Source organism: Pteropus alecto, unplaced genomic scaffold (genome assembly GCF_000325575.1).
Source record: "Pteropus alecto unplaced genomic scaffold, ASM32557v1 scaffold7, whole genome shotgun sequence".
In the NCBI taxonomy this organism is placed as follows: domain Eukaryota; kingdom Metazoa; phylum Chordata; class Mammalia; order Chiroptera; family Pteropodidae; genus Pteropus; species Pteropus alecto.
This window is the reverse complement of record NW_006494614.1, coordinates 52,530,723-52,555,640: the sequence shown is the minus strand read 5'-3', so window position 1 is coordinate 52,555,640 and position 24,918 is coordinate 52,530,723. Positions and strand designations below refer to the sequence as shown.

The 24,918-nt window shown below is 36.2% G+C and overlaps 1 protein-coding gene across 8 annotated transcripts in view; it reads left to right on the top strand.

Annotated features, from left to right (window-relative positions):
- PRCP (prolylcarboxypeptidase) overlaps positions 1–16,649 on the top strand; it is a 55,610-nt gene extending 38,961 nt beyond the window's left edge. For all 8 annotated transcript variants that reach the window (XM_006926657.3, XM_006926656.3, XM_015600513.2 and 5 more), the window contains exons 8-10: positions 5,739–5,903; positions 6,637–6,824; positions 15,895–16,649. In XM_006926657.3, coding sequence (XP_006926719.1) covers positions 5,739–5,903; positions 6,637–6,824; positions 15,895–16,111 — 570 coding nt within the window. In that variant the 3' untranslated portion in view covers positions 16,112–16,649. The remainder of the gene's footprint in view (positions 1–5,738; positions 5,904–6,636; positions 6,825–15,894) is intronic.
- The last annotated feature ends 8,269 nt before the right edge of the window (positions 16,650–24,918 follow it).

The window sequence follows — 24,918 nt, the reverse complement described above, 5'->3', positions numbered from 1 at the left end:
TTCCAATTTTGTCTGTACCTTGTACAGTTCTGAAGGATCCATACATAGGCAGTGACTAAATGCCATTTTCTGTTTCAACTCAAGTATCATTCTTTTGTCTTTGAGCTTTGCACACTCAGACTCCATTTGCTTTTGTTTACTGTTAACAGAAGCTGCAACATTCATGCAGAAATAATCATGTACTTGGCTGATAGAACACAAGGAAGAAGAGAAAAGGGAAATAGAAAACTCCTCTGTCATTTGACTGCTCTGTCAGCATAACTACTAGGTCTCTTCTTAGCTTAAAGAGCATTTTAAAAGGATACAGAGTTTATTTTGGAAATTTTTTTTTTTTTAGCTGATAACTCACCAAATCTTTTAGCTTAGACTTCTGAGCATGCAGATAGATACTGTGAAATAATAAGACATAAAATGGAAAATCTCTTCCGTTTGTCTTGGTATTTGATAATGTATGCGACCTCTCTGGGTGGTTTAAGCGGTTTAGGTACTTTCTATGAAAAGGGATCTTTTAATGACAAAACTAATGTGATTATCTGAGTGAGTGTGAGAGGGGTATTGAAGCCTTAGAGAATGAAATCTGTTAGAAAAGCTGAATGTATCTGCTTAATCCTTTCTCTAATGTGGATGGACCATACTCTCTGAGAGGAGATTGGTCTTTTTTTTTTTTTAAACCTATCTTCTTTCCTTCCTCTTTTAAAAAATTTTCTTTGCCCTCTTTTTCTTGCTTTTATTCAAATGCTTATCCTCATAGGTGGGGGGACACCTAAATTAAGCTTTTAAGCAAATCGCTATCTTTACTTTCTCTGGTGTTCATGGGCTCAAAGGGTAGAATCTAAATATTTCGGTGCAGAGCTGATTAGTTTGGTAGTAAGTTTGGAATGTTCTACTATCTCCATGATTTCTATACTCTTTAAAACCAGAAATATTAAAATGGTCTTCTAATGTTCTTTTTAAGTTTTTTGTGGATGTTCACCTTTGTTCTGGGAAGTAGAAAGTAAATTGTTTGTCCATTTTATATGATTCTTGAGCATCACATTATTGTTTTATTGTTTTTACTATAGCATAATGAAACAGTTTTATGATTTTATATTGCTACAGGTTCCCTTCTAAGTTTTTATCAAAAACAAATAATCATAAAAATATAAGGACAATCTAAGAATTAAGCATGAGATTACAGATTTATTTAGGCACTGTTTCTGTTATTTGTCTCTTACACTGTAACATCAGAGTTGAGTAGGTGCAGTGTAGTGATTACAAATGGAAGCTTCATAGTGAGTCTATTTGAATCTGCCTTTGTCACTTCCTGGCTGTGTGGCTTTGGACAAGTTTATTAACCACTCTCTGTTTTAGTTTCCTCATTTGCAAAATGGGGATAATAGTACTTTTAATGCTTGTTAGGATCATTATGAGGATTTAATAGGACTTGGTATATAGTGAGCACTAAATTGATACTAGTTATATAATAATAACAATAGCTGTTATTGTTATATAATATCAGGGAGACAGATTGTTATACCAGGACTTTTTGACCAAGATCCGGGTTCAGAACCTATATTCATAGTTTTAAGTTATATATCTGTAGCCAGACCTCTTTGAGCTTGTTTCTTCCTCTGTGAAATGGGAAAGGTCATTTATATATTTCTCCCTGGGTCATTATAATGAAAATACCTGACCTCAAGAAACATTCAATAGTTGTACTAGCAACTTCAGCCCCAGCTGCCCCTAAAATAGTGAATTTATATCATAAGTAGGAGTGCATTGCCTTATGTAGAAATTGTTTAGAAGATAGTGTTTGTTCGTGTCCACAAAATAAATAGAAAATATAGTACAGGGATTACCTCCATGTTGAGTATTTTGGATGGAAGTGGTTGGCAGGGACTCTTTCCTTGTCGTCTGATTAAATCATAGCCTATAGGTAAACAATCAACAGATTGCCCTCATCAGGTGGGTAGTATCTGAAAATTATCAGGTTTAAGCTGAAGTATTATATAAGGTTGAACCCAATGTGCCAATAGTTAAATGTGTTTGACTTATAAACATAGCAATTTCATAGGGTTCAAATTAACATTTACATATGTTTTGTGTATCCTATAGATCTTTAATAAAAATATATATGACTATCTCTCTTTGAATTACTACAGTCTTTGAATAAGTATAGAAGTATGGGAATAGTGCTGAGGTTTTAACAGTATGATTTCAGTATTTTTTGGAAAACTTCATTCACCCTTTGCTACCAAAATTGTTAAGGAAATGCATAGAGATATGTAGAGATTGTGTTTTTATGCTAGAGGATGATGCTTGAACTCACAGAATCTTTGAGTTACTAAGGAACTTTAGAATCACCTAAAATTAAAATATTTCCTTAGTTAATTTGCAAAAAAAAAAAAAAAATTAGTGATATTTTTCTGGCCTATCTAGTGGATAGGTAGAATTAATAATTGGTACTTCCTTTCTATAAGGCATTTGACAGGATGTTGCAACAGCTTTAAAAATGTTTACTTCCTCCGAACCAATAATTCCTCTAAGAATTTATTTCAAGAAAACAATTAGGGATGTATGTAAAGATATAGCCCCAAGGTTGTTTATTTTAGCCTTATTTATAATGAAAGATTGAGAGTGATAACAAATGACAAATTGTAGGGTTTCTTCAACTATTTCTCAATTTCCTATCTTGATTGCTACCCTCTGGATTTTCTCATGTTGGTCAGTGTCCTTCTTAAAGTGTGGTATTCAGAACTGGACCCAGTATTCCAGGATTGCCCTTAATCTGGACATGGAATTTCTATAATCAGAGGCCAAGTTTCTGACCATGATCTTCTCTTTGTATAACTGGGGCTGCCGAAACCCAAGTATTATCAACTAGTTCTGGTCCCCAGCCATGCTTGTGTCTTCTAAAGAGTGACAGTAACTGCCCATTGCAGGGATGGCTATTCATGGGGACTCCTTTTCTTTGCCCGACAGAGGCCCAGTGTTCTAGCTCTGAGAGGGGATCTGATGCCAGCATGTGAGTCACACTCATTTGCTACTGTTCTTTTCCAAAGTTTTAGATCATTTGTTGCTGCACTTCACCCCCTTTTCCCCCTGCCCAGCTTGCACTGTCACCCTGCCTCATCTACCATGCTGTGCTTGAACATAATGCTCTTCTCTGCATTCCATGTGTCTATCTGTAGTTTTGTGCTGCATTTTGAAAGAGATGAATTCACTGTTGGTGTCTGCATTCAAGGAAGAATGCTGATTAACTCTTGGTAATAGATAGTTTAATAAATTCTGTGATTGGTTCTTGATCTCCATATTTTCTTGGGTATTTCCGATTGGCATATTTCTTAGGAACATTTTCTGAGAAAAGCGCTATATAATTAGGTATTTTTTGACTTAACATGAATAATTGAGAATTGTTAGAATAGTAAAACACCGTTTTGCCTTTTTTTCTTCAACCTGCATTTCCTTATTTCTTTAGGCTTGATAGGTTTGGAAAGCTCTCAGTTTAGTTCAATTCTCTTTCTTTATGTATATTTTAAACCCTCGTGTATAACATCACGGTTCCTTTTTTAAGGTATAGTGTGTCCCATTATTTAGACATCTTAATTTCTGACTTTTGTCACATTCAACATTTCTAAAAACTTACTGGGATTAATGCATACTCCATCACCCTTTTGGAAAGTCACATTGTCCTTGAGCTTGTTAAAGGCTGTGAGAAATCCTACAGTCAAGAAAACTGTTCACATTAGCTAAAACATTTTCTAAAATTGAAACATTTTTTCACAGAGTACATTTAACATTCCATAGAAATTTTGTTGGGCTGATACATTTAAGGAGAGGCATGGATTTTTGTTTGTTTGTTTTCTATAATTCATTTCCTCTGTCTTTTCACGTTTCCCTTTTTTTCAGGAAAGGATTGCTGGAAGCTGGTCCTAGGCCAAACTGTGATGAGAGGCTGGGTTTGCTTGTAGCCACTTACCCTCCTTTCTCAGTATCCTCCTTTCTTGACTGGGCGTATAACCCCAACCCAGGCCTTGTTGCTCCTGATGCCCAGAATCTCTCTCTGAAGTGAGGTTACTGGACTCTTTCCTCACTGGCTCCTTCTTCTCTGAATTCATTTCCTTATTGTTTTTTTTTTTTGTCAGAACTTCCCTGTGTATATATTTTTTCTGTATGAAGTGAGAAAGGATCAGATCACTGAATTGATGTGAAGGTGTTAATAGAGGATGGAAACTTAATGTGTTTTCCTTGCGATTAGGGCTATTTACAATTTTACAAGAGGATACTACCTAAGCTGTGTAGCATAATGGATAAGATGTATATTTTATAACCAAAACGACCTAGGATTGAATCTAGCCCTGGATTACTAACTGGATGACCTAGAATAAAGTGATTTGACCTAAGAATCAATTTCTTCATGTAAAATAGTGGACAGTAATATATCTAATAGGACTGTTTGAGGATTAAATGATGTAATGGTTGTAAAGCTAGTGCTCAATAATCACTAGCTATGGTTGTTGTTATTCAGCTATGATTCCTTGTCTGTGATTTTCCTCCATCATTTTATTGTGAAAAATTTTCAGCACTGAAAAGTTGAAATAATTGGACAGTGAACACCTGTAAACCTACCACCTAAATTCTATAAATTTTTGCTGTATTTGATTTATCACAAATATGTATTCACCTATCTTTCAGTCTATCCTTGATTCCATCTTATTATTAAATGCACTTCAAAGTAAGTTGCTGACATCAATACACTTACTAAATACTTCAGCGTTAACATCATTAACTAGACTTTAGTATTTGTTTATGATTTTTTTTGAGGTGCAATTTACATACAGTAAAATATACAAATTGTAAGTGTTCTGTTTGTTGTGTAACCCAGACCTCTATGATAATATGGAATATTTCCATACTCCTGAATGTTCCCCATGCTTTTGTCTAGTCAAGACCCTGCCTTCACTCCCAATTCCGAGTATCACGTGTGACTTTTAGAACTAGAATTTCAGGCACTGACTATAGTCTAGTGATAGGAGTATTTGAGAGCTGGGGAACTGCCTGATCTGCTTATCATACCACAGATGTTCAAGCTTGGTATAATTTTTCCATAAGAAATTTTATAAATTTCGTGCTATAAAAATGTAGTCATTCATCCAGTAAACATTTAATTGCCAGATAATTTTGCTAAAGTTATCTGGTGAGTTGAAGGAGACATACTGGAATCAAATGAATACTGTACTCTGATATAAATAGACACAGGGCATAGTGGAGGCATAAAGAAGGGAGTGATTGGGTTTTCTCTATTTGAGGGCATAGGCAACAATGGCCTCATAGGGGAGGTGATACTTGAGCTGAGTATTGTGGAAGACGAGTTGATATTTGCCAGGCATTAGTGGAGTGAGAGAGTAGAAAAGGCATTTCTGGGTGAGCAAAGGCGAAGAGGAAGGAAAGAGTTTGGTGTGCTGGAAATGGTTTTGGTAGGCTGGAACAAAGGCTGTAGGAGGTGAGGTGAGGTGGGTAGATGGAGAGGACTTTGTATGCTATGCAGATGGCTTTGGTTTATTTCTATAGCGTATTTTAAAAGATTCGTTCATTTTTTAAGGAGATTATACTCAAAAGGTAGAAATTGTCAAGAAATATAGTTAAATGCTTAAGATTATTTTATGATCAAATCAAAGTCATATGTCTTCTTTGTTTTATTACACTACAATTTTATATCTTTATTCTGACTCTTCTCCCTTTTATCTCTAAAATGACAGGTAGTGTGCCAGTATTTGAAAGATCCCAGTGTATCTGATCCACAGTTGCTGCAGAATATTTTCCAAGCTCTGAACATATATTATAATTATACAGGCCAGGCGAGATGTCTGAATATGTCAGAGACATCAACTAGCAGTCTGGGATCCCTGGGTTGGAGCTATCAAGTAAGTGCGTATAATTTCCCCACTTTTCACTGATATGATTGTGCTGTAACAGAGACTTTGCAAGATTTTGTTACCTAACTTGGATCTTAATCTGGGCTCTGTTACCTTACACGCTAAGAGCATGGAAAAATTTCTTCATTCATTCAGTCAGTCATTCATTCATGTATTTAATAATCACCACATACATTCTGAATACTTACCGTGTGTCAAGTACCATTCTAGGCTCCAAAGATACAAAGATAAATAAGACTTGATCTTACTGTCAAACGTAGCTTGTTGAAAAAGAAAGTTAACTAAAATAATATTACAATCGATCTTGATAAATCCTATAAATGGATCATTTTATGGACACATAGAAGGGGTGTCTAACTTAATTCTGTTTGAGCCTCCATTTCTTCATTTGAACAATGAGGAGACTACTACTACTACTACTGCTACTGCTGCTGCTGCTGCTACTACTTTCCCTCCAGAGTTGTTTTGAGGATTAAGTATGACAATAGATGTGAAAGAAAGCAGTTTACAAAGAACGAATATATATCCCTAATTTCTGTGACTTCTCAACTGAATTTTTTCAAGAATAATGAGAAGTGGTATGGCATAGAGGTAAAGAGCAGGGGCTCTGAAGCCAGACTGCTTGAATTTAAACTGCTTACTAGCTGTATGACCTTGGAAAATTTATTTAACCTCTTTGTGCCTCATTTTTTCACTGGATTCTTCTGTTTTGCTTTCCCAGGCCTGCACAGAAATGGTCATGCCCTTTTGTACAAATGGTATCGATGACATGTTTGAACCTCACTCGTGGGACTTGGAAGAATTTTCTGATTATTGTTTTAGACAGTGGGGTGTGAGACCAAGGCCCTCCTGGATCACTACACTGTATGGAGGCAAAAACATCAGTTCCCATACAAACATCATTTTCAGGTGAGTTTTTGCTGGTTCAAAAAAAAACTTTGGTTGATGGAAACATTTGTAGAATAGCTGAGAAAATAGAACCAGGAAAATGCTGGATGATAAAACAATCTAGACTACAACAGTGGTATCCATCAGGTTTTCCTACTCCTTGAAAGACAGAATGCTGAAAAGAGATATAATTTTACACTCTATTACAATGTGCCCAAAGTCTTAAAAAGAACATAGCAACAAGATTAAAATATTTTTTTAAAAAGCTTCTCAGCACAAAATGAAGCATCATCTGTTGTTCTCAATTCGTCTTACTGTTGTTCCTGTTGTTATTAATAGTAATAAAAAAAATTCAGTATTTATTCAACAAACTCATTTGAAGTACCCGGGCTGTACTGTTATAGGCACTTAAATTACTTAAAATTGAATCCTTACAACAACCCTGTGAAATAGTTTTTATCGTCTCTTCTTTACTGAGGAAGAAAGTGAAGGTCACTGTTTTCAGTCACTTGCCAAAGTTCATCCAGCTTTGTTTTAGTTACTAAGTGAAAAGCCAGATTTCAGCCTTGGCCTGTTTGATTACAAAACTTGTGTTTGTCCCTCTGCATTACACTGCTCCTATAGTGACATATTTGGTATTGGTTCACATCAGAGTTAATTGAGTAGCTTTTATGTGTATATGATTGTGATTTTAAAATTTCCATGTTTTGTCTTGTACATTAAGTTGTCAGCTATTAACAATAGCAACTAGTTAATCAACAAATTTCCCCAAAACTATATGGAAAGAATAAAGAGATATCCATACATACCTCTTAACCTGGAGCTATTGTTTAAATTGTAAATGTCATTGTTTTACAAGCTCTTCTACATAAGCGTCAAATTTGGCCTTTGTGATATGCTCAATAGGTTTTAGGAGTGAGGAGTGTTGTTTGAACTGAATGATCACTGTCTGGGTTTAGGCCTATAGCACTGTCTACTTTGCAGTCTTTCTTATTGGGTTCATGCTGTTTTCTCACCCAGCAGGGTACCTACCCAAAATAAAAGGTGAAACACTTTAATGGAAAATTTAAAGATTCTTTTTGTTCAGTTTCCTTAAATTGTGTTCCTTGTTCTCAATAAGATTCTTCAAAACTATACCCTTCAGCTCAGTTTTATAAAAGTGACAGTTGAACAAATAAATCTATTTAGGGCTTTAAAGGAAACTGTGCCAAATTTGAAATCAGGGAAACGTGAAAGGACTGAGAGGGCTGAAAAAGGCTTAAATACAAGCCGTGGTCTCCAGGCTCACCTTTGTTCCTCAGAGGAGGAAACTTTGTCAATTTCTTATTTTTTCTTTAGGAGCTTATCCTCATGTAGTATTTTTATGGATTTCTCTAACACGCTGACACTTTAAGCTCATCCTTCCTACCTTTGACCTTATAAAGTTGCAGTTCAAATTGAATTAGAAAGTGGAGTCTTTAAATCCTAATATGAAAGTTTTAACATATGAGTTTTGATAAAATACATTGTCTTTTTTTATTGGGTCCAACCATTACAGGTAAGTATTTTAGTTATCCATTTATCCTCTTCTGTTATTTTCCTCTGGCCATCAAAATAACAATCATCATCATTGTCATTACTGGGAGGGGTACATATTTTGTGAGAAAAATTGAGGAATAGAACTGAAACCCATAGGTGGAAATTACAGCTTAGTGTTAAAAACTTTTAGTTCAGTATAAGAACTTTCCAACAGAGCTGTGCAAAGGTAGTATGAGCTCTTAAATAAAATTACTTAAGCTCTTTGATCCTCAGTTTTCTCTTCTGTAAAATGAGAATAATTTACCATTCACCCTATAAAGTTGTTATGATGCTTAAAAGAGTTAACCCAATTAAGTACTTGGCCTAGAACTGGCAAATATACATGCTTAGAAAATATTTGTTGAATAAATGAATGGAAGTATACTCTCTATTTTGTGTTGAAGCCACAGAGAACTGTTTATTTGTCCCTGAATGTCCTTTCTCTCTTTTTTGCCTTTTCTTAAGACTCAAGCATCCTCCAAGAAACTTTCTCTGACTCCTCCAGAGAGTTAGATTCCCCTATCCCATTAGCTTCCCTAGGGCCTGTGGCTGTCACTGGCACTGACTGGAAATTGCTTGTGTTTCTGTCTGCTCCATAAGATTGTTAACTTCTTAATGATGAGACTGTGTTAATCATCTCTGTGGCTTTAGCACCTGCTGTAATGACTGGCACATAATGGATGGCTAATAAGTGAGTGTGTTGATAAGGATGATGAATGAAATACAAAGCTCAGGAAGGCTTTAGAGGCAGGTGAAGTTTAAAGGCAGGATTATGTGAAGATGCTAGTTATTTTTCTGCAGTGGCAAGTCTACTTTTAAAAAGATATCTTTTTCCGTATGCTGCTAGGTGTGAAAAATCCAATGTAAAAAATTTTAAGTTATTTAAAAATTCAAAATTCTCCTGCTTTTCTGAAGAAAACACATTTCCAAAGTAAAGGAGTGGCCTCAGGTGTCTCTGTTTTATATACTTTGGTGACTACCAGCTAGAAAACATTTCTGGCTGATGAGTAAGAAAATGTCTAAGAACCATGTGAAAATATCTTTATGTTCATGCTTCTCTCCTTTGGTTGCCTCACACAGATCCAAGTGTGACTGATTTTCTGATTGGAAAATACAGTCTGTAATTGTTGGATTTGAGATTTGCCAGTTAAGAGCTTGGGCTTTGAAGTCATGGAGACCTGGGTGCTGTTCTGCTTCTTCACCAAGTTAGCTGCATGGCCTCAGGCAGATTGCCAGTTTATATAAGTTAGAAATAATGACTGTCCAACAGTTATTTCAGGAAGTAGATAGACTATTATGGAAGTGAGCACTATGAAGGCAGAGATTTTGTCTGTTCACTGCTGAATCCCCTGTGCCCAGTCAGTGCCTGGCATGTAGTGGGCACTTAGTAAACATTTGTTGAATGAATGAGGACTTAATAAATGGTAGCTATTAATAGTTCCATTTCAGCAGTTTTTTGTTTTTGTTTTTGTTTTTTAATTCCACAGTGGTTTTGTTGGAATGATTATTTTTTTTCCTCAACCCCAGTTTTGGGGTAAGAAATTATTTTACCGTAAATGGTCATTCGCAGTTATTTAAATATAACTCCAAAAGGGAATTCCTGAGAAGCTGGTTAGTTTAACATCATTGCCAGCAATTAAGTGAGGCTCACTGTTGGGATTTTTATCCAGGCATCTAGATACTTTCATGAAAGCCATTATTATGGCTTTTTGCTTGTTTGTTTGTTTGTTTGTAAATTTCCTAGTGACTGGTTTAGCTTTCACATGTCTAGGACCAAGAAATTCAAGTCCATGTGCATCTTAGGTCTCTCAGCAACTCCAAACACTGTTGCTAAGTCACTAGGCTGATTCAGATGACCTTTTAAATCAAATGCAGTTTGCTTATTATGTGGCTGTTAGGATGGCTTTTTTGTTTTGCAAATAATGGTGAGTTTCCTATCTGGGTAGGTCCTGTCAAATTGGAATAATGATAAAGGCTATCTGTTTACCTAAGAGAATCTAACCCCTTGTGTAGTTTACTTTAAAAATTTATCTGGTAGTTGAAAACTAAGGATTATAATTTGTATTGTGAGTTTTCTCTTTTGTTTTTAATAAAACCAAAAAAGTACATTATTTTTTCAAGAATAATGTTGTCGTAACCGATTTTTTTTTTTTTTAAAGAAAAATGTGAGACTCTGGTGGGAATTTAAACTTGTGTTTCAAATACACATATATTTAATGTACCTAAATGTATATTTTCTCATTTAATTTGTACATTTGCCTAGAAAAAATGATTACATTAGTTTTCTGACCTCATTTTTATGAGAAATGCTTTCACATCCCTTTTCATGATTCATTTACTTCTCAGAAGTATTAACATGTTTACAGAATATGATAGTTATAAATATTTTATAGTTTATACCTTACTTCTACTTATATTATTTAACTCGGACTTCACAATATATTTGTGAGAGAGGGGCATTATCTTTAAAAGTTTTGAGGAGATAGTAAATGTGGGAATTGAGGGTCAGAGAGGTCAGGTGACTTACCCAAAGTCACGTGGCTAGTAAGGGTATAAAACTTAGATCTGCTTTGTTCTTGTCACTATTATACACATTTGAAGTCAGTTTCTATATATTTAAATTAATCATTTATATCAACTCCTTCTCATGTAAAAAGTACTGAAGCAATTTACATGTTCTTAAACTTGTGTACATGTATTTAATAGATCTCTTTTAGGTAAAGCATCTGATATAAGGCCAAAGACAACTAGATATTTACATTCTTTTTTTCACTCATTCAGTAAATATTTATGTGGCTCCTACCATGTGTCAGGTACTGAAGTTATGGTAATAAACAAAACAGACAAAAATCCCTGCCCTTGGGGAGTTCTAGTTTGAGAGAACATAATAAACAAGATAACACCTATAAAGACAGTAGGAGATAAGTGCTAAGGAAAAAAACAGGGCTATGAAATATTGGATGGAGGCAGGGTTTGAAATTTTAAATGAGAGTGACTAAGGAAGACCAAAGGGTCTTTTAGAAAATGATCTGGAGGAAGGAGCTAGCTAGCCATAAGTTTGGTGGGGTAAGAAAACCCCAAACAAAGGAGAAAGCAAGAAGGGCTTTGAGAGGTAAATGTCCCAAGCATATTCTCAAGGTCCACTAAGGAGGTCAGTGTGGTTGAAGTAGAGTTAATGAGGGAGAGAGTAGAAGAGTTGAAATCAGAGAGGCAGCAGAGGGCCCAGACCATGTAGAGACTTGTAGGACATAGTAAGGACTTTGGTTTATACTGTGAATGAAGTGGGGAAACTTGGAGTGTTTTGATTCAGATTTTAATAGAATCAGAGTGCTGCTTTATCTATAGCAGGGGGACAAGAATAGAAGCAAGATCAGTAAAAGGCTATTCAGGCTAGTGATAATGGTGACTTAGACCGGAGTAGTGGCAATGGATGTGGTGAGCAGTGTTCAAATTCTGGATATATTTCTATATATGGCTGACAGGATTTGTTGACAGATTGGGTGAGACAGAGAAGATTGAAGAGTGACACCAAACTTTTTGGCCTGAGCAACTAGGATTAGGTTGCCATTAACAGAGATTGGGAAGATATAGGGGAGGGGCGGATTGGCAGTTGGGGAGAATCAAGTATTCTCTTTTGGACCCGGTAAGTTTGAGAAGTTTTGTAAAAATGTAAAAGTAGACTGTTGAATTTTGGTTCTGAAGTTTAAAGGAAAGGTCCTGGCTCTAGACATTATTTGATAGTCATCTGTATAGATTAAACTCATAGATGAAGTTTTTTAACCCATTTTCTATTTGCTCTGAGAATACTCGCCAGCAGCACTTGCGGCTGCAGCGTTTACCCCGAGATAACTCACGGATTACAGTCCTAACCTTATCCCCAAAGTTTGCCACACAGTCTCTCTCTTTTATTACTATTTTCACATCACTCTAGTATATTAATAGTCTTTGGAAATAAATGACATCATTCTTTTTATAGCATTCTGGTTTTAGTAGTGGTATTTCCATTTACAAAATATAGTAATTCTCTATCGCTAAAAATGTCAAATCCTAGAAAACGTAGCATTCCTAACATGTGATGTTAACATTGTTCTTGAACAGTTAGTTGTTAGCCGAAGATTCATTTGATGAATCCAATTTATGTATACATATCTGTACATTAGGATAAGAGAGAAGTTCTGTTTAGAAATAACTCCAAGAACAGTTTTTATATTTTATTTCCACATTGAAGACCAGTCAGATTTGCTTCAGCCTCAAAGGGTATGTTTATGTAAAAGTAACACTGCAGGGATCTGCATTTAATTTCTAAACAGGAAATGGGTTAATGATTATGCAAATTATGTAAATAATTTCATATATCTGATAATGTGACCTTGAAGATTTGTTGTTTCAAGCTTTGTAACAATGTCAGTGAAATGGAATGTGCATTAACAAATGTAAGAACACATAAAAATGCTCTGTTAGTGATTTCAAGATATATATAAAGGTATACCAAGAGGTGCCATACAAAGAGAAAGTTATCTAATACCTGTCATAGGCCAAGTATTTGATACTTGAGACCAGATATTTCAGTCCCTATTTTATCCTCAGGAATCTAAGCTTCCATGAAATTAGGAAGAGACAGACCTGGGACAGGAACCCAGGTGTGTCTGTCTAATCCCAAAGCTCATGCTCTTCTTACTCTGCACCACACAAGTCAAGAGGGTATGTGCTGTTGGTTTCCAAAAGCAATCTTATGTCCACGAAACGCAATGTGTAAAATTGAGCATTGGACTAGCGTTATAAGACCTGAGTTTGTATCTCAGATTTGGCATTCTAGCTGAATGATTTGAGCAACCCTTAAGAATTGTAATTTAACTTACCTCACGGGGTTGTTGCAATGGTCAAATATGCAAGACTGTAAACTCTTAACCAGCTTATGCATGTGTGGAGTTAATAATACCAGAGAACAATTTGATTTGTAATAGCATCAAGAATAAAATACTCAGGAATTAGGTTAACAAAAGAAGTGTAAGACATATACATTGAAAACTACAAAACATTATTAGAAGAAATTAAAGATTTGAATAAATGGAAAGACATCTCATGTACTTGTGGAAGGGGTGATATTGTTAAGATGTCAGTACTCCATAAATCATTATACAGATTCAGTGCAATCTTTGTCAAAATCCTAGCTGGCTTTTTTATAGAAATTGACAAGCTTATCTTAAAATTTATATAAAAATGGTAGTTGATAGTCATGGGGATGGGGAGCACGGCATAGGGAATGCAGTTAGCATTAATATAATAGCTAGGTGGAGAGCCAGAGGAGAGAAAGAGCAATTAGAGGGATCATTTTATAAACTGTACAAATGTCTAACCAATGTACTGTATACTTAAAACTAATAATAAAATAAACTTTAAAAATTTTATATAAAAATGCAAGGGACTCAGAATAACCAAAACTGTATTGAAAAGGAAGAACAAATTTGAAGAACTCATACTTCCTGGTTTTGAACTCATACTTCCTGGTTTCAAACTTGTTATAAAGCTACCGTGATCAATACAGTGTGATACTGACATAAAGGTAGGTATATAGATCAGTGGAAGAGAATTGACAGTTCAGAAGTCAACTTTTATATGTTTGGTCAATTGATTTTCAGACAATTCATTGGGGGAAAGAATAGTTCCGTTCCCGCCCCCCGCCCCCCCAAGAAATAATGCTGGGGAAAACTGGATAATCACATGCAAAAAATGACATTAGATTCCTATTTCATACCATACAAAAAATTAACTCAAAATGGATCAAATGATTTAATTGATAACTCAACTTAAAAATAGGCAAGGATCTTAATAGATATGTTTTCAAAGAAGATATATAGATGTCCAATCAGTACATGAAAAAATGCTCAATACCATTGGTCACTTGGGAAATGCAAATCAAAACCACAGTAAGATTCATTTGACACCCACACAGGATGGCTATAAATCAGAGGATGGGAAAGATGGGTGGAAAAGGTGAAAGGAGATGTCAATAATATTGTGATGAGTTTGCACAGTGAGAAATGATTGCTAGAATTAATGGGGTTATCATTATAAGGTATAAATTATTGAATCACTATATAGAAATGTACACCTGAAACTAATATAACTAATATAATATACCAACTATACTTAAATTAAAAAAAAAAGATGTAAAAATTTAATAAGTGTTGATAAGGATATAGAGAAATTAGAACCTTCATATTTTGCTAGAGGGAAATGTGAAATGGTGCAGCCACTTTGTAAAACAGTTTGGTATATACCCAAGAGAAATGAGAACATTCATTCATGCAAAAACTTGTACATGAATGTTATAGGAGCAATATTCATAATGGCCAGAAAATTGAAACAACACAAATATACATCTAATGAATGAATAAATAAAACATAGCATATTCATACAATATGGAATATTATTTGGCAATAATATAGAATATTATTTGGCAATAAAAAGGAACAATATACTGTTATGTTACACTATGGGTTAAACCTGAAAACATTATGCTAAAAGTGAAAGAAGCCAATCATAAAAGACCCCTATTGTATGATTTCATTTGTATGATATGTCCAGAAAAGGCAAATCTGTGGTTGAGATAAAAAGTAGGTTAGTGGTTGCCTGTGGCTGAGAGTGAGCGAGGTTGGGGTATGGAAATGGGAATTACGGACTGCCAGTGAGTATGGGTTTCTTTTGGGAATGATGAAAATGTTCTAAAATTGTGGTGATGGTTGTAAAACTCTGAATATACTAAAAACCATTGAACTGTACATTTTAAATGAGTAGAATTTGTAGTAGGTGAATTATCACAACAAAGCTGTTAAATATTGTTAGGGATACTGTCTGTGGTTCTATTGAATTTTTACTTAGCTAAACTAAATAACCTGTGTCAAAGACTGATCCTGTGTACATCATTCTGAAATGTCTTGTGTGAACCAGCCAAGTCCAATAACCTAATAACATTTCCATAACTTTCAAGCTAATCTAAAATGGGGACTTTGAGTAATGACCAAAGTTTGAATTTTCAAATATAGGAAATTTTCTTTATCACTTTGATAGTTGGGTCTAGGAAAGAAAAAAACTGGTCTTGAGGGACTCCTGTGTGCCTGACACTTGTGCTTATTAAATACATCTGCATGTACCAGCTGGTTTAACCCTTACAACAACCTTATAAGGTAGGCCCGGTTATCTCTGTTTTACAGATGAAGAAAGTCACATGGCCTTTGAGTAATGAGGCTAGGATTAGAATTTAGGCTTCTAGATTCCAAGTCCCAGAACAGTCTGGGCTGATTCGTAGTGTACAATTTTCATTCCTCTCTGGTTCTATTTCTTGCACTTGGTTGGAAAAATGTTGTAAAACTCCAATCAGAAGCTCCTTTCTATATGACAGATTAGATCCTCAGATCAAATCCCCAAGATTATAATTTTAGCTGTCATGCATAGTATAAGTTTTCTTCTATCTTATCTGGGTATAGATATGAAACACTAACAATCTTATTTTTTCTTCTTTCTCTCACGTAGCAATGGTGACCTAGACCCCTGGTCAGGAGGTGGAGTAACCAAGGACATCACAGACACCTTGGTTGCCATCACTATCCCAGAGGGGGCCCATCATCTAGATCTCCGAGCCAACAATGCCTTTGATCCCACGACTGTGGTATTAGCCCGCTCTATGGAAGTTAGATACATGAAGCAGTGGATCAAAGATTTCTATGCCAATCTAAGAAAGAAGTACTGAGCAACTTTGGATCATTTTCACTTTCTTCTTTTATATTCATTTCACCTACATTCCCATTTACTTTGGTTTTCTACATGTAATTACTTTGCCTTGTTTATCATTTGTCATTTTTGGTGGGGCAAAGGTTGAGATAGAAGAGAGGGTGATGGTGGTGACAGCAGCCATCCCGCACCCCAGGTCCTCGTCATCTTTATGCCACTTCCAAGAAGAATCTCTTCATGACTGCTTTCCTGCATGATCAGTGGGCCTCATAACTGGAGCAGAGTTCCTGACTGCCTTTTGCAAAAGGGAGAGTCAGTCCCTTTGTTTCTCTGCAGGCAGAGATTTCTCTTGGTTTTGAGATTGAAGTCTCTTTGGCCCATTTGTCATTTCTCCACCCATGCCCTCCCAAAGGAAAAACAAAGATAGATAAAAATGATGTAATTGCAGCTGGTAGGAAGGATGTCCGATGCCAATCCAGGAAATAGGGGCCATTTCTTTTCTACTTGATTTAATGATTTTGAACCGTGCTGTAAATAAAGAATAAGGCTGGACCTTATACCTGTGTGTTGCTTCTGAGGCTCACTCCAGCTGTTGAGAATGCTATGTGCACTGGGCTTGGCTGTTTTTGGAAAGTCCTTTTATTTATTCCACTTGGCAGCTTTTCTTAGTTCTGGGATATTTGCCACTGTGGTACTGCCAGTAAGAAATCTGGCCTTTTTCTGCTCTATTTCTCTTTGTTTCTAAGGTCAGTTTTGTAGTAATTTGGTTACATTTTGCCAGTTTAGGAAAATGACTATTTTGTTTTTCCTTTGACATCAGAGCAAGCTTTTATATACTGTGGTCACTACTGATAGTTTAGTAAGAAGCCTTTAAAATTGATGAAGTTGACTATTCAGAAGGTAGAATATAGTTATAGTCAGCATTTTTTTTTTTAAATTTTATTTTCTGGTGGTCGTTGCTACTGTCCTTTAAGCCAGAAGTGTCAGGACACTAAGAGGCAGGTGCACAAGAACTTTTCTGTGTGGCTTCCGAAAGACAAGCTGACTAATTCATGCGGGCAGCATATTTGACATTAATAAATGGCTGAGCCATTCCTATTTCCAAGGGGTTGGCTTCTTTCAAGCAGTTCTTACACTGAAACCTTTCTTCAGAAGAGCTTTTCTAGGATAACAAATAGAGTTGGATCAAAACCTTTCAGGGACACAGAGAGAGACTAACAGTTTCTACTCTTTTGAAAGATTTCTTCCCCCTTGTTTCTTTTTATTTTCTCTCAAAAATTTGTTTTCTTCACCCTGCCTTGGGAATATTTTCTATTTTTTAAAAACTGTACCTTGGTCTCGATTGCTAAAGCACTAATTTTTTTTTTAATATGCAGATATTAAGTTAATTCTTGGATGAGAGACTGAAATATTTCCCTTATTTTCCCTGGCATCTGGAGATACAGAAAAATCTTTGTCTGGTTTCGGAAGCCTCCAGTTCTCATTATAATGAGTTGTCCATCAAAGCATTTGGTCACTATTTTTATTTCAGCATCAGAAAAAGTCTGCTGAGATGGGAATTCAAGGGTCAAAACAATACTAGTTTTTATTCTTTGTCAACTGAGAAGTTATATAATGTAGGGTTTATGGGCTTAATGGAAGATATGATTGCTATTTATTTTAGGATATTGATTTTAGGATATTTTCCTTGAAATCTTTTTACTTGTTTAAAATCTGTAAAATACTTTTCTGCTTCATTTAATATTTTTTGGATGAGTTGCATTTTATGAAGATGAAAATTGTCAAAAAAAGACTTCTGCAAGTATAATTTGGTCTTATGTACATGTTTTTTTCTATGTATAGTTCATGACAGACAGCATACTTAACTAGAGTTAGCCTAATTATAAATGCTGAAATTTAATTTTAAATTGAAAATAATTGGAACATTAAATAAACCTTATTATTTAAAGTATCCCCTAATTAATAGATAATGCTTTTGAAAGACTAGAAAAGAGACAAAGAGTTGGGGTAGTTTTTATTTTCTCTTTCTGTTACTTTAACTACCTGGAGTCAATAGATAGAACTAAAGAAAATTAGAGATCTTGCATAAGGGTTCTGTAGAATCCAGAGATTATCAAGAGGAGTCAGTGTCTTGTGTAGCATATTAGAGTGAAGGCACCTTGGATTTCTAGTCCAACCCCATCATTTGTGGGTGATGACGTTGCGCCACAGAGAGAAGGGACTCATCATTGTTTCGTTTTATTGGAATAGCTTAATCTTTGTTTGGATTCAAGAAACAAAACCTTGCCAAACCAGTTTAAGTAAAGAGGGAATTTATAGAAACTGCAGGAATAACTCTAAAACTTGGGAAGCTAGAAATCGTGAGGGAATGGAACTGGGGTCTAGAAAGTCATTAAAAGTCAAGACTGCTATTTCTCTTTCACTTTGAACATAGATCGTCGTTCTCAGCTACAGGTGAGATTTGTTCCTCAGATGTTTATTGTTTGGCTAGCAGGCTAAAGTGTGCATGTGCATCACATTACCTGAAGGGCTTGTTAAAATATTGATTGCTGAGCCCCACCCCAGCATTTGTAATATGTCTATGGTGGATCCTGGGAAGTTGCATTTCTAACAAGATTCCAGGTGATGCTGGGGGATCACATTTTGAGAACCACTAATGGAAAGAATTCTGAATTTCAGTTTCTTCACACAGGACATGTCCCTTCAGTTCACCTCACTCCTGTTGTCCTGCCTGATCTCATTAGAGTATGGGAGCCCTGCCTAATATTTCTTTTCCCATGGCTGCTTCATTCTCTCTGCAGACCAGCTTCCTCTTCTGTGCTTGCATAGGGCCCAGGATGACTTCCCAAAATGATGTCTGAATTCAGGCTCCTGAGGCTGCACCTCACAAGCCCTCATCTCTCAGGTAGTTAGGGAGGGACAAGGTCATGAAAACATGGCTTCAGAGATACAATATTTGGGATGGAGGGGGAATAGTTCAGGCAACTCAGTATATTTATGTCACACAGCGTCTCTTGGAACACAGGTATCCAACAAAATGCCAATGTCTTGTGTAGTAGAAAAGACCATAGTTAAGCAAGTTTGGAAAATAACAGATGAAGCAAAGTGAAATACTTTTTTTTCTTAATCTGTCAATATGCATTGTTACTCTCCAAAATAGTAACCGAGAATGCAGCTTTTCTTACTTATAGAGCTGCAACGCGTAAGGCATTGTCCTGAAACCTGGAGAATACAATGGTGAAAATGCACACTATGTGTTCTAATACGGTTTACATTTTTGTGGGAGAAAGATATGAAATGTCAAATTATACCAAGAGTCGGTACAATTGTAAGTGCTATGAAGAGGGGGCGCTCTAGCAGGGAATCTGAGCCAGTTTGTGGAAATCGGAACACTCTTTTGAAATGTGACATTTTAGCTGTTATCTAAATGATAAGTGGGAGCTATAGAAGGAAGAGGAGTGGAGAAAACAGTGCAAGAGTCCTGAGAGTAGCACATTCAAGGAACTGAAAGAAGGCCAACGTAATGGGACAGCAGATAACCAAAGAGGAAGTGACGTAAGATGAATTTAGAGACGTTAGCAGGGAGAAATCTCATTCAAGTAGATCATGATAAGGAATCATAAGAGATGAGAATACATCGATGGTCCATAATTAGGGAGTGACATGAACAGATTTTTCTTTAAAAGATCATTCTGGAGAATGTCTATTAAGATCCTCTGCCCAGTTTTTAATCAGATTGTTTGGGATTTTTTTTTTAATATTAGCTATATGAATTCTTTATATATTTTGGATATTAACCCCTTATCAGATATATCATTTGCAAATATCTTCTCCCATTCATTGGGTTGCCTTTTCATTTTGTTGATGGTTTCCTTTGCTGTGCAAAAGCTTTTTAGTTTGATGTAATCTCATTTGTTTATTTTTGCTTTTGTTGCCCTTGCCTGGGGAGACATATCCAAAAAATTATTTCTAAGTCCTAGTCAAAGAGTTTATTCCTTATGCTTCTTTATTCTAGGAGTTTTCTGATTTCTAGTCTTATGGAGTAGAGAGAAAAGTGAAAAGGTGAAGGGGAGGGAATATGAGATACAAATTTCCAGTTATAGAGTTAATATGTCATGGGGATATAATATACAGCATAGGGAATATAGTCAATAATATCCTAATAACCTTAAAAAAAAAAAAAGCACTCGGTGTAGAGTGTTCATTGTAGGGTACAAGCATGTGCTATAGAAGACCACTGTTGTCCAGGTATGAGAATAGATAGTTTTATTAAGGTGGTAAAGGTGGAAATGAGAAGTGGATGAATTTGAGAGATTTAGTAAGGAATGCCAGTGGTGGTGGGTTCTATATGAGATAGGAGTTGGGTGGGTGTCAAGGACGATAATTTCTGGCTTGTGTGCTTAGATAGATGGTGGTGTCATACACTAGAAAGGCAGCACTGGAGGGTGACCAGGTTTGGCGGGAAGATTATGAGTTTGGTTTAGTTTTGTAATGCTGAGTTTTATGCACTTTTGAAATAAACAAGCGGAACTAGCAGTCAAATGGGACTGTTGGATGTAAACATCTCTCAGTTTGGGCTGAGAGCCGTAGTGCATAGATGGTAATCAAAGCATGCGATGTGAGCTCAAGGAACTTGTGTTCAGGAAATATACTTCAGGAGCTGCTGCCATACTGTACCTACCATGAATGCATTCTTAGGAAATCCACAACTAGTACATACGACTCTACTGAGCCAACCCACCACTTGATCCCTGGTAAAGCCTTTGCTTAAACTGGCATCTACTTCTCTACATTCATTTTCCATTCTTCCTGCTACCTTTCACTTTCCTAACATCCAGCAATTCAGCCATACCAAACTTCCTGTTGTTCTAAAATACCTCTCTGTCTAAAATTCCCTTCTCAGCACTATCCTCCAGAATGTTTTCACTGGCAAATATCTATGCATCTTTCAAAGCCAAGATCTTGCTTACTTCCCCCATGAAGTCTTTCTCAGCTTTCCTAAAGGGAGTGGTTTCTTATCTATGCTCTCACAGGACAAGGTTCACACCTAGCTTGTCAACTAGAATGTAAACTGCATCAAGGTGGAGATTGTCCGTCTTGTTCATGTTTGCATCTCCAGCACCTGACCACCTCTAGTTTAGCACACATACTCCAAATTGTAATGTTTTTCTAAATGTTCTTACCCTCTTTTCAGGGACATCAAGCTCTCTGAGAGTAGAGTCTTATTCCTTCTAGTAATCAGCATCTAGCATGGGGCCTGGCAGCCAGGTCTCAGTAAGCCTTTGTAAATTTATATAAATGGATACATTTCAGAGTGGGAAGACCAAGCTTTCTATCCATCTCTCTCTGCTCACATGACCTCCTCCCTTGGGCTTCCCCGGATTTTGGAAAGAGGATCTCCTTGTACTACTCAAAACCTCTAGAACTTGGACTTAACTGATTTTCCCTCACTTCAACTGCATGTGCCCCTGGCTCCTCCCATTCCATCAGCCTGGAATTCCTTGTCAAGGGGGCTGACTGTAACTCTGCCTTGATGTTAGGTGGGAACAGAACACTGGCTAGAAATAGTCATTCAAGTGGATGGATTTCTCTGGAGCCACTCTTCAATGAAAGAGGTCAAAGGAGGGGCTGGTTCCAAAAAATTTTGCTACCTAATGAGATGGGAGGATAGAACCTTGCAATAGTAGAGCTGGAAAGCAACCTTAAGATCATCTAGTTTTACATGTGTGTTTAACATAGCTAACATCTTTAATAAGAAACAGGCCCAGAGTGTGAAAGTTACTTGCCCAAGACCATACAACTAACATGTTTATTATTCATTTTTAAATTTTTGTTACACCTGGTTCTGAAAGGTTGTCAGATGATCTAAAGATGTGCATTAAACACAGCATACATGGGACAGAAGAGATTTGACAGAGATAGAGAGGTAAAATGGATCCAGGAATGCAAACAGTAAAACAGCATTTATCAAATAGATTCCACGGAATGCTAGTAAGGCCAGATGTCAGTGGCTGTTACATAAAAAAGGGGTACAAATCAAAATGTTTACACATGTTTGAAACAAATTCAAACAGGTTATTACAGAATCTCTCAAAACTTTGATATGCTATGTACATTGTTAATCAACAAGAATTTTTGACATTTCCAAAATTTATTTGCTCTAGAACCATTTTTTCAACATTTGAGGAACTAGTGCTCTGACAAAACCCATTGGGAAATGCTGCCATGGAATTCTATATATTTTCTGAAGATAAGGATCAAGAAAATCTGGCTGTAAGATTTCTAGCAGGCATCTGCAAAGAGGAAAGCAAAGTTGGTTAAACAGTTCACGCTATGCATTAGATAAAACCAGACCAATCAACCTGGAGAAGCCCTGCAGGAAGTTCCTGAAAGAAGGGGGAAAAGTGTAATATAATGAATGAGATCTTCAACTTCTTCACCCATACAGCTAAATTTCACTGTATTCATCCTTATATGATCCTTTAGTACAGAGGGAAGTCATAACACTGAAGCATAAAAATTATTCTAAATGAACTAATGAAATATACTACTGATTTTATATATATATATATATATTTGCTGACCTGGCTTAATCTAGAAATAGATATTTACAGTATCTAGAAGAAGACTCAGCCAAAATTTTGCCAGGTACCTAGTTTATATGCTGTAGTAGATACTAGAAAAGGAGAGAATGATGCTTTATAACATAAATGAAGCAGTTTGAAAAACATAAGCTCAGGCGCCTGAATTTAATACCATCCTGCTTGGCTCACAGATGAACTATTGGACCAGTGGTAGCTCACTAGCCAACTGGAGGCAAAGTGAAGACAGAACCAGGCGCTTCTACCACAGAGATATTTGCATCTGTAACCAAACTTCCTCTGTGGCTCTGGCGGAGTGGTTTTAACCTTTTTTTCTGTTTTGTAACTCCTGAAATCTGAGGCAAATAGTGAGAGAAAGGTTTACAGAAAACCAGCAATCAATAACTCCAGCATAATAAACTCTAAATGAAACTTTTTGCTCAGTGATATGTAGAGTGCTCTGATGCTGAGGGTATACAGTAAGTACTCTTGAATAAGTACAATTCAGTGAAGTATACAGTTGGTTTGATACATGGCTTCCTTCTCTCATCAACAAAGGCCATTGAATTATTTTTGTTTCAGAAATCTCCCTTATAATTGACAGAACACATTTCATATGTTATGTGTAGAGAGCCAGATCTGAGCCGGACCTGATTGAAGCATTGGCAAAGCCATGCTTGGCTGTGTTGCAGATCCTGTGGCCAGAGCATTGGCAGAGCCATGCTTGGCTGTATAGCAATCTGCCAAGGACCAAGAAGCAAAACAGTTAACAGACAGTTGCTTGTAGTTTAGCGTAGATAACCAGATACAGACAGGCCTTGGGAAATTATTGCTGCCAGCAAGTTTCAAGTCCTGAGAAGACTCCCACTCCCTCCTCTACCTTCAAAAGTATATAATAAATGCGCTGAGTTTACCTCAGGGTCACTGTATCTAAGCAAAGTGCAGTATCCCACCTGGCCCCAGCTTTTGTATATACTGTCTCTGTGTTTTTCTCAATCCTTCCGTTGGCCCCTCTCATGTATATTAACCCTCTAGCCATGCAGGTCGTGGCAATGATAATGTCAGTCATTTGGTCAATCTACCTACTTTCAGAATGGATGGTACAACATGAAACAGTCAAATATCCACCTGCTTTATATTTTAGGAACTCACCATCTCTCGTCACCTTTTCTGAAGTCACAAAACCCTTCCCTGCAGGCGTTCACTCTAAGTTTAAGCCAGTGTTTTTCAACTGGCAGCACTTTTGTCCTCCAAAAGACATTTGGCAATGTCAAGTGATGTTACTGTTTATCACAACTCTGGGCTGGGGGAGGGGAGTTGCTGCTGGCATCTAATGAGTGGACACCAGTGTTTCTTCTAGGCTTCCTACAATACAAAGGACAACTTCCCACAACAAAGAATTATGTGGCCCAAAATGGTGATAGTGTCGATGTTTAACCTAAATCTCTGTCATAACTTAAGGCCCTTTCCTCAAATTTTACCTTGCAAAGGGGATGAAAAATTGTTAATTCAATTTATCTAATAATCTTATACTCTAAACAATACAATAGCACGGTGTTTAAAATGTACAGTCTAAACATTGTAGGACAGACACCTTCCTCTCTAAAATTTAATAAACTTTATTTAGGAGACTGGTTCTTAAGTTACTCCTTGAATTTCTCTTCCCTGAGCCAAATAACCCTAATTCTTTGGATTGTTTGTTCATTTATCATTCATTTGTTCAAATATTTATTGAATGGCAGCTCTATGTAAGTATTGTGTAAGGTAGTAAGAATAAAAAAGCAAAGCCCAGTCTTTTTCCAGAAGCTCAATGTTAAAGAGGAGAGATGGTCACCATGTCAGATTAGATACATTGGGCTAAGAATTCTTTTTGCATTCAGGATGCTGTAGGAGCATGAAAACAGAAGTGATGAATTCATCCTGAAGGATTGAGGAAGGCTTTAAAGGAGAAGTAACATTTGAACTGAGACTTGAAGGATGAGAGTTTGCAGTGTGGATGGGGTTTAGTAAGAAAGGCAGTAATAGCACTATTTATATAATATTCATATATATAATATATATGAATATTCACATATTCATATATATTTATATATATTCATACATATATGAATACGTATATTCATACATATATGAATATATATATATATTTAAGCATCCATTATATACCAAGGGTTAGGTACCAATCATGTTACTGTGAAAAAGACATAGCTCCTATTATTATGGAGGTCATACAAAGAGCCAAAGG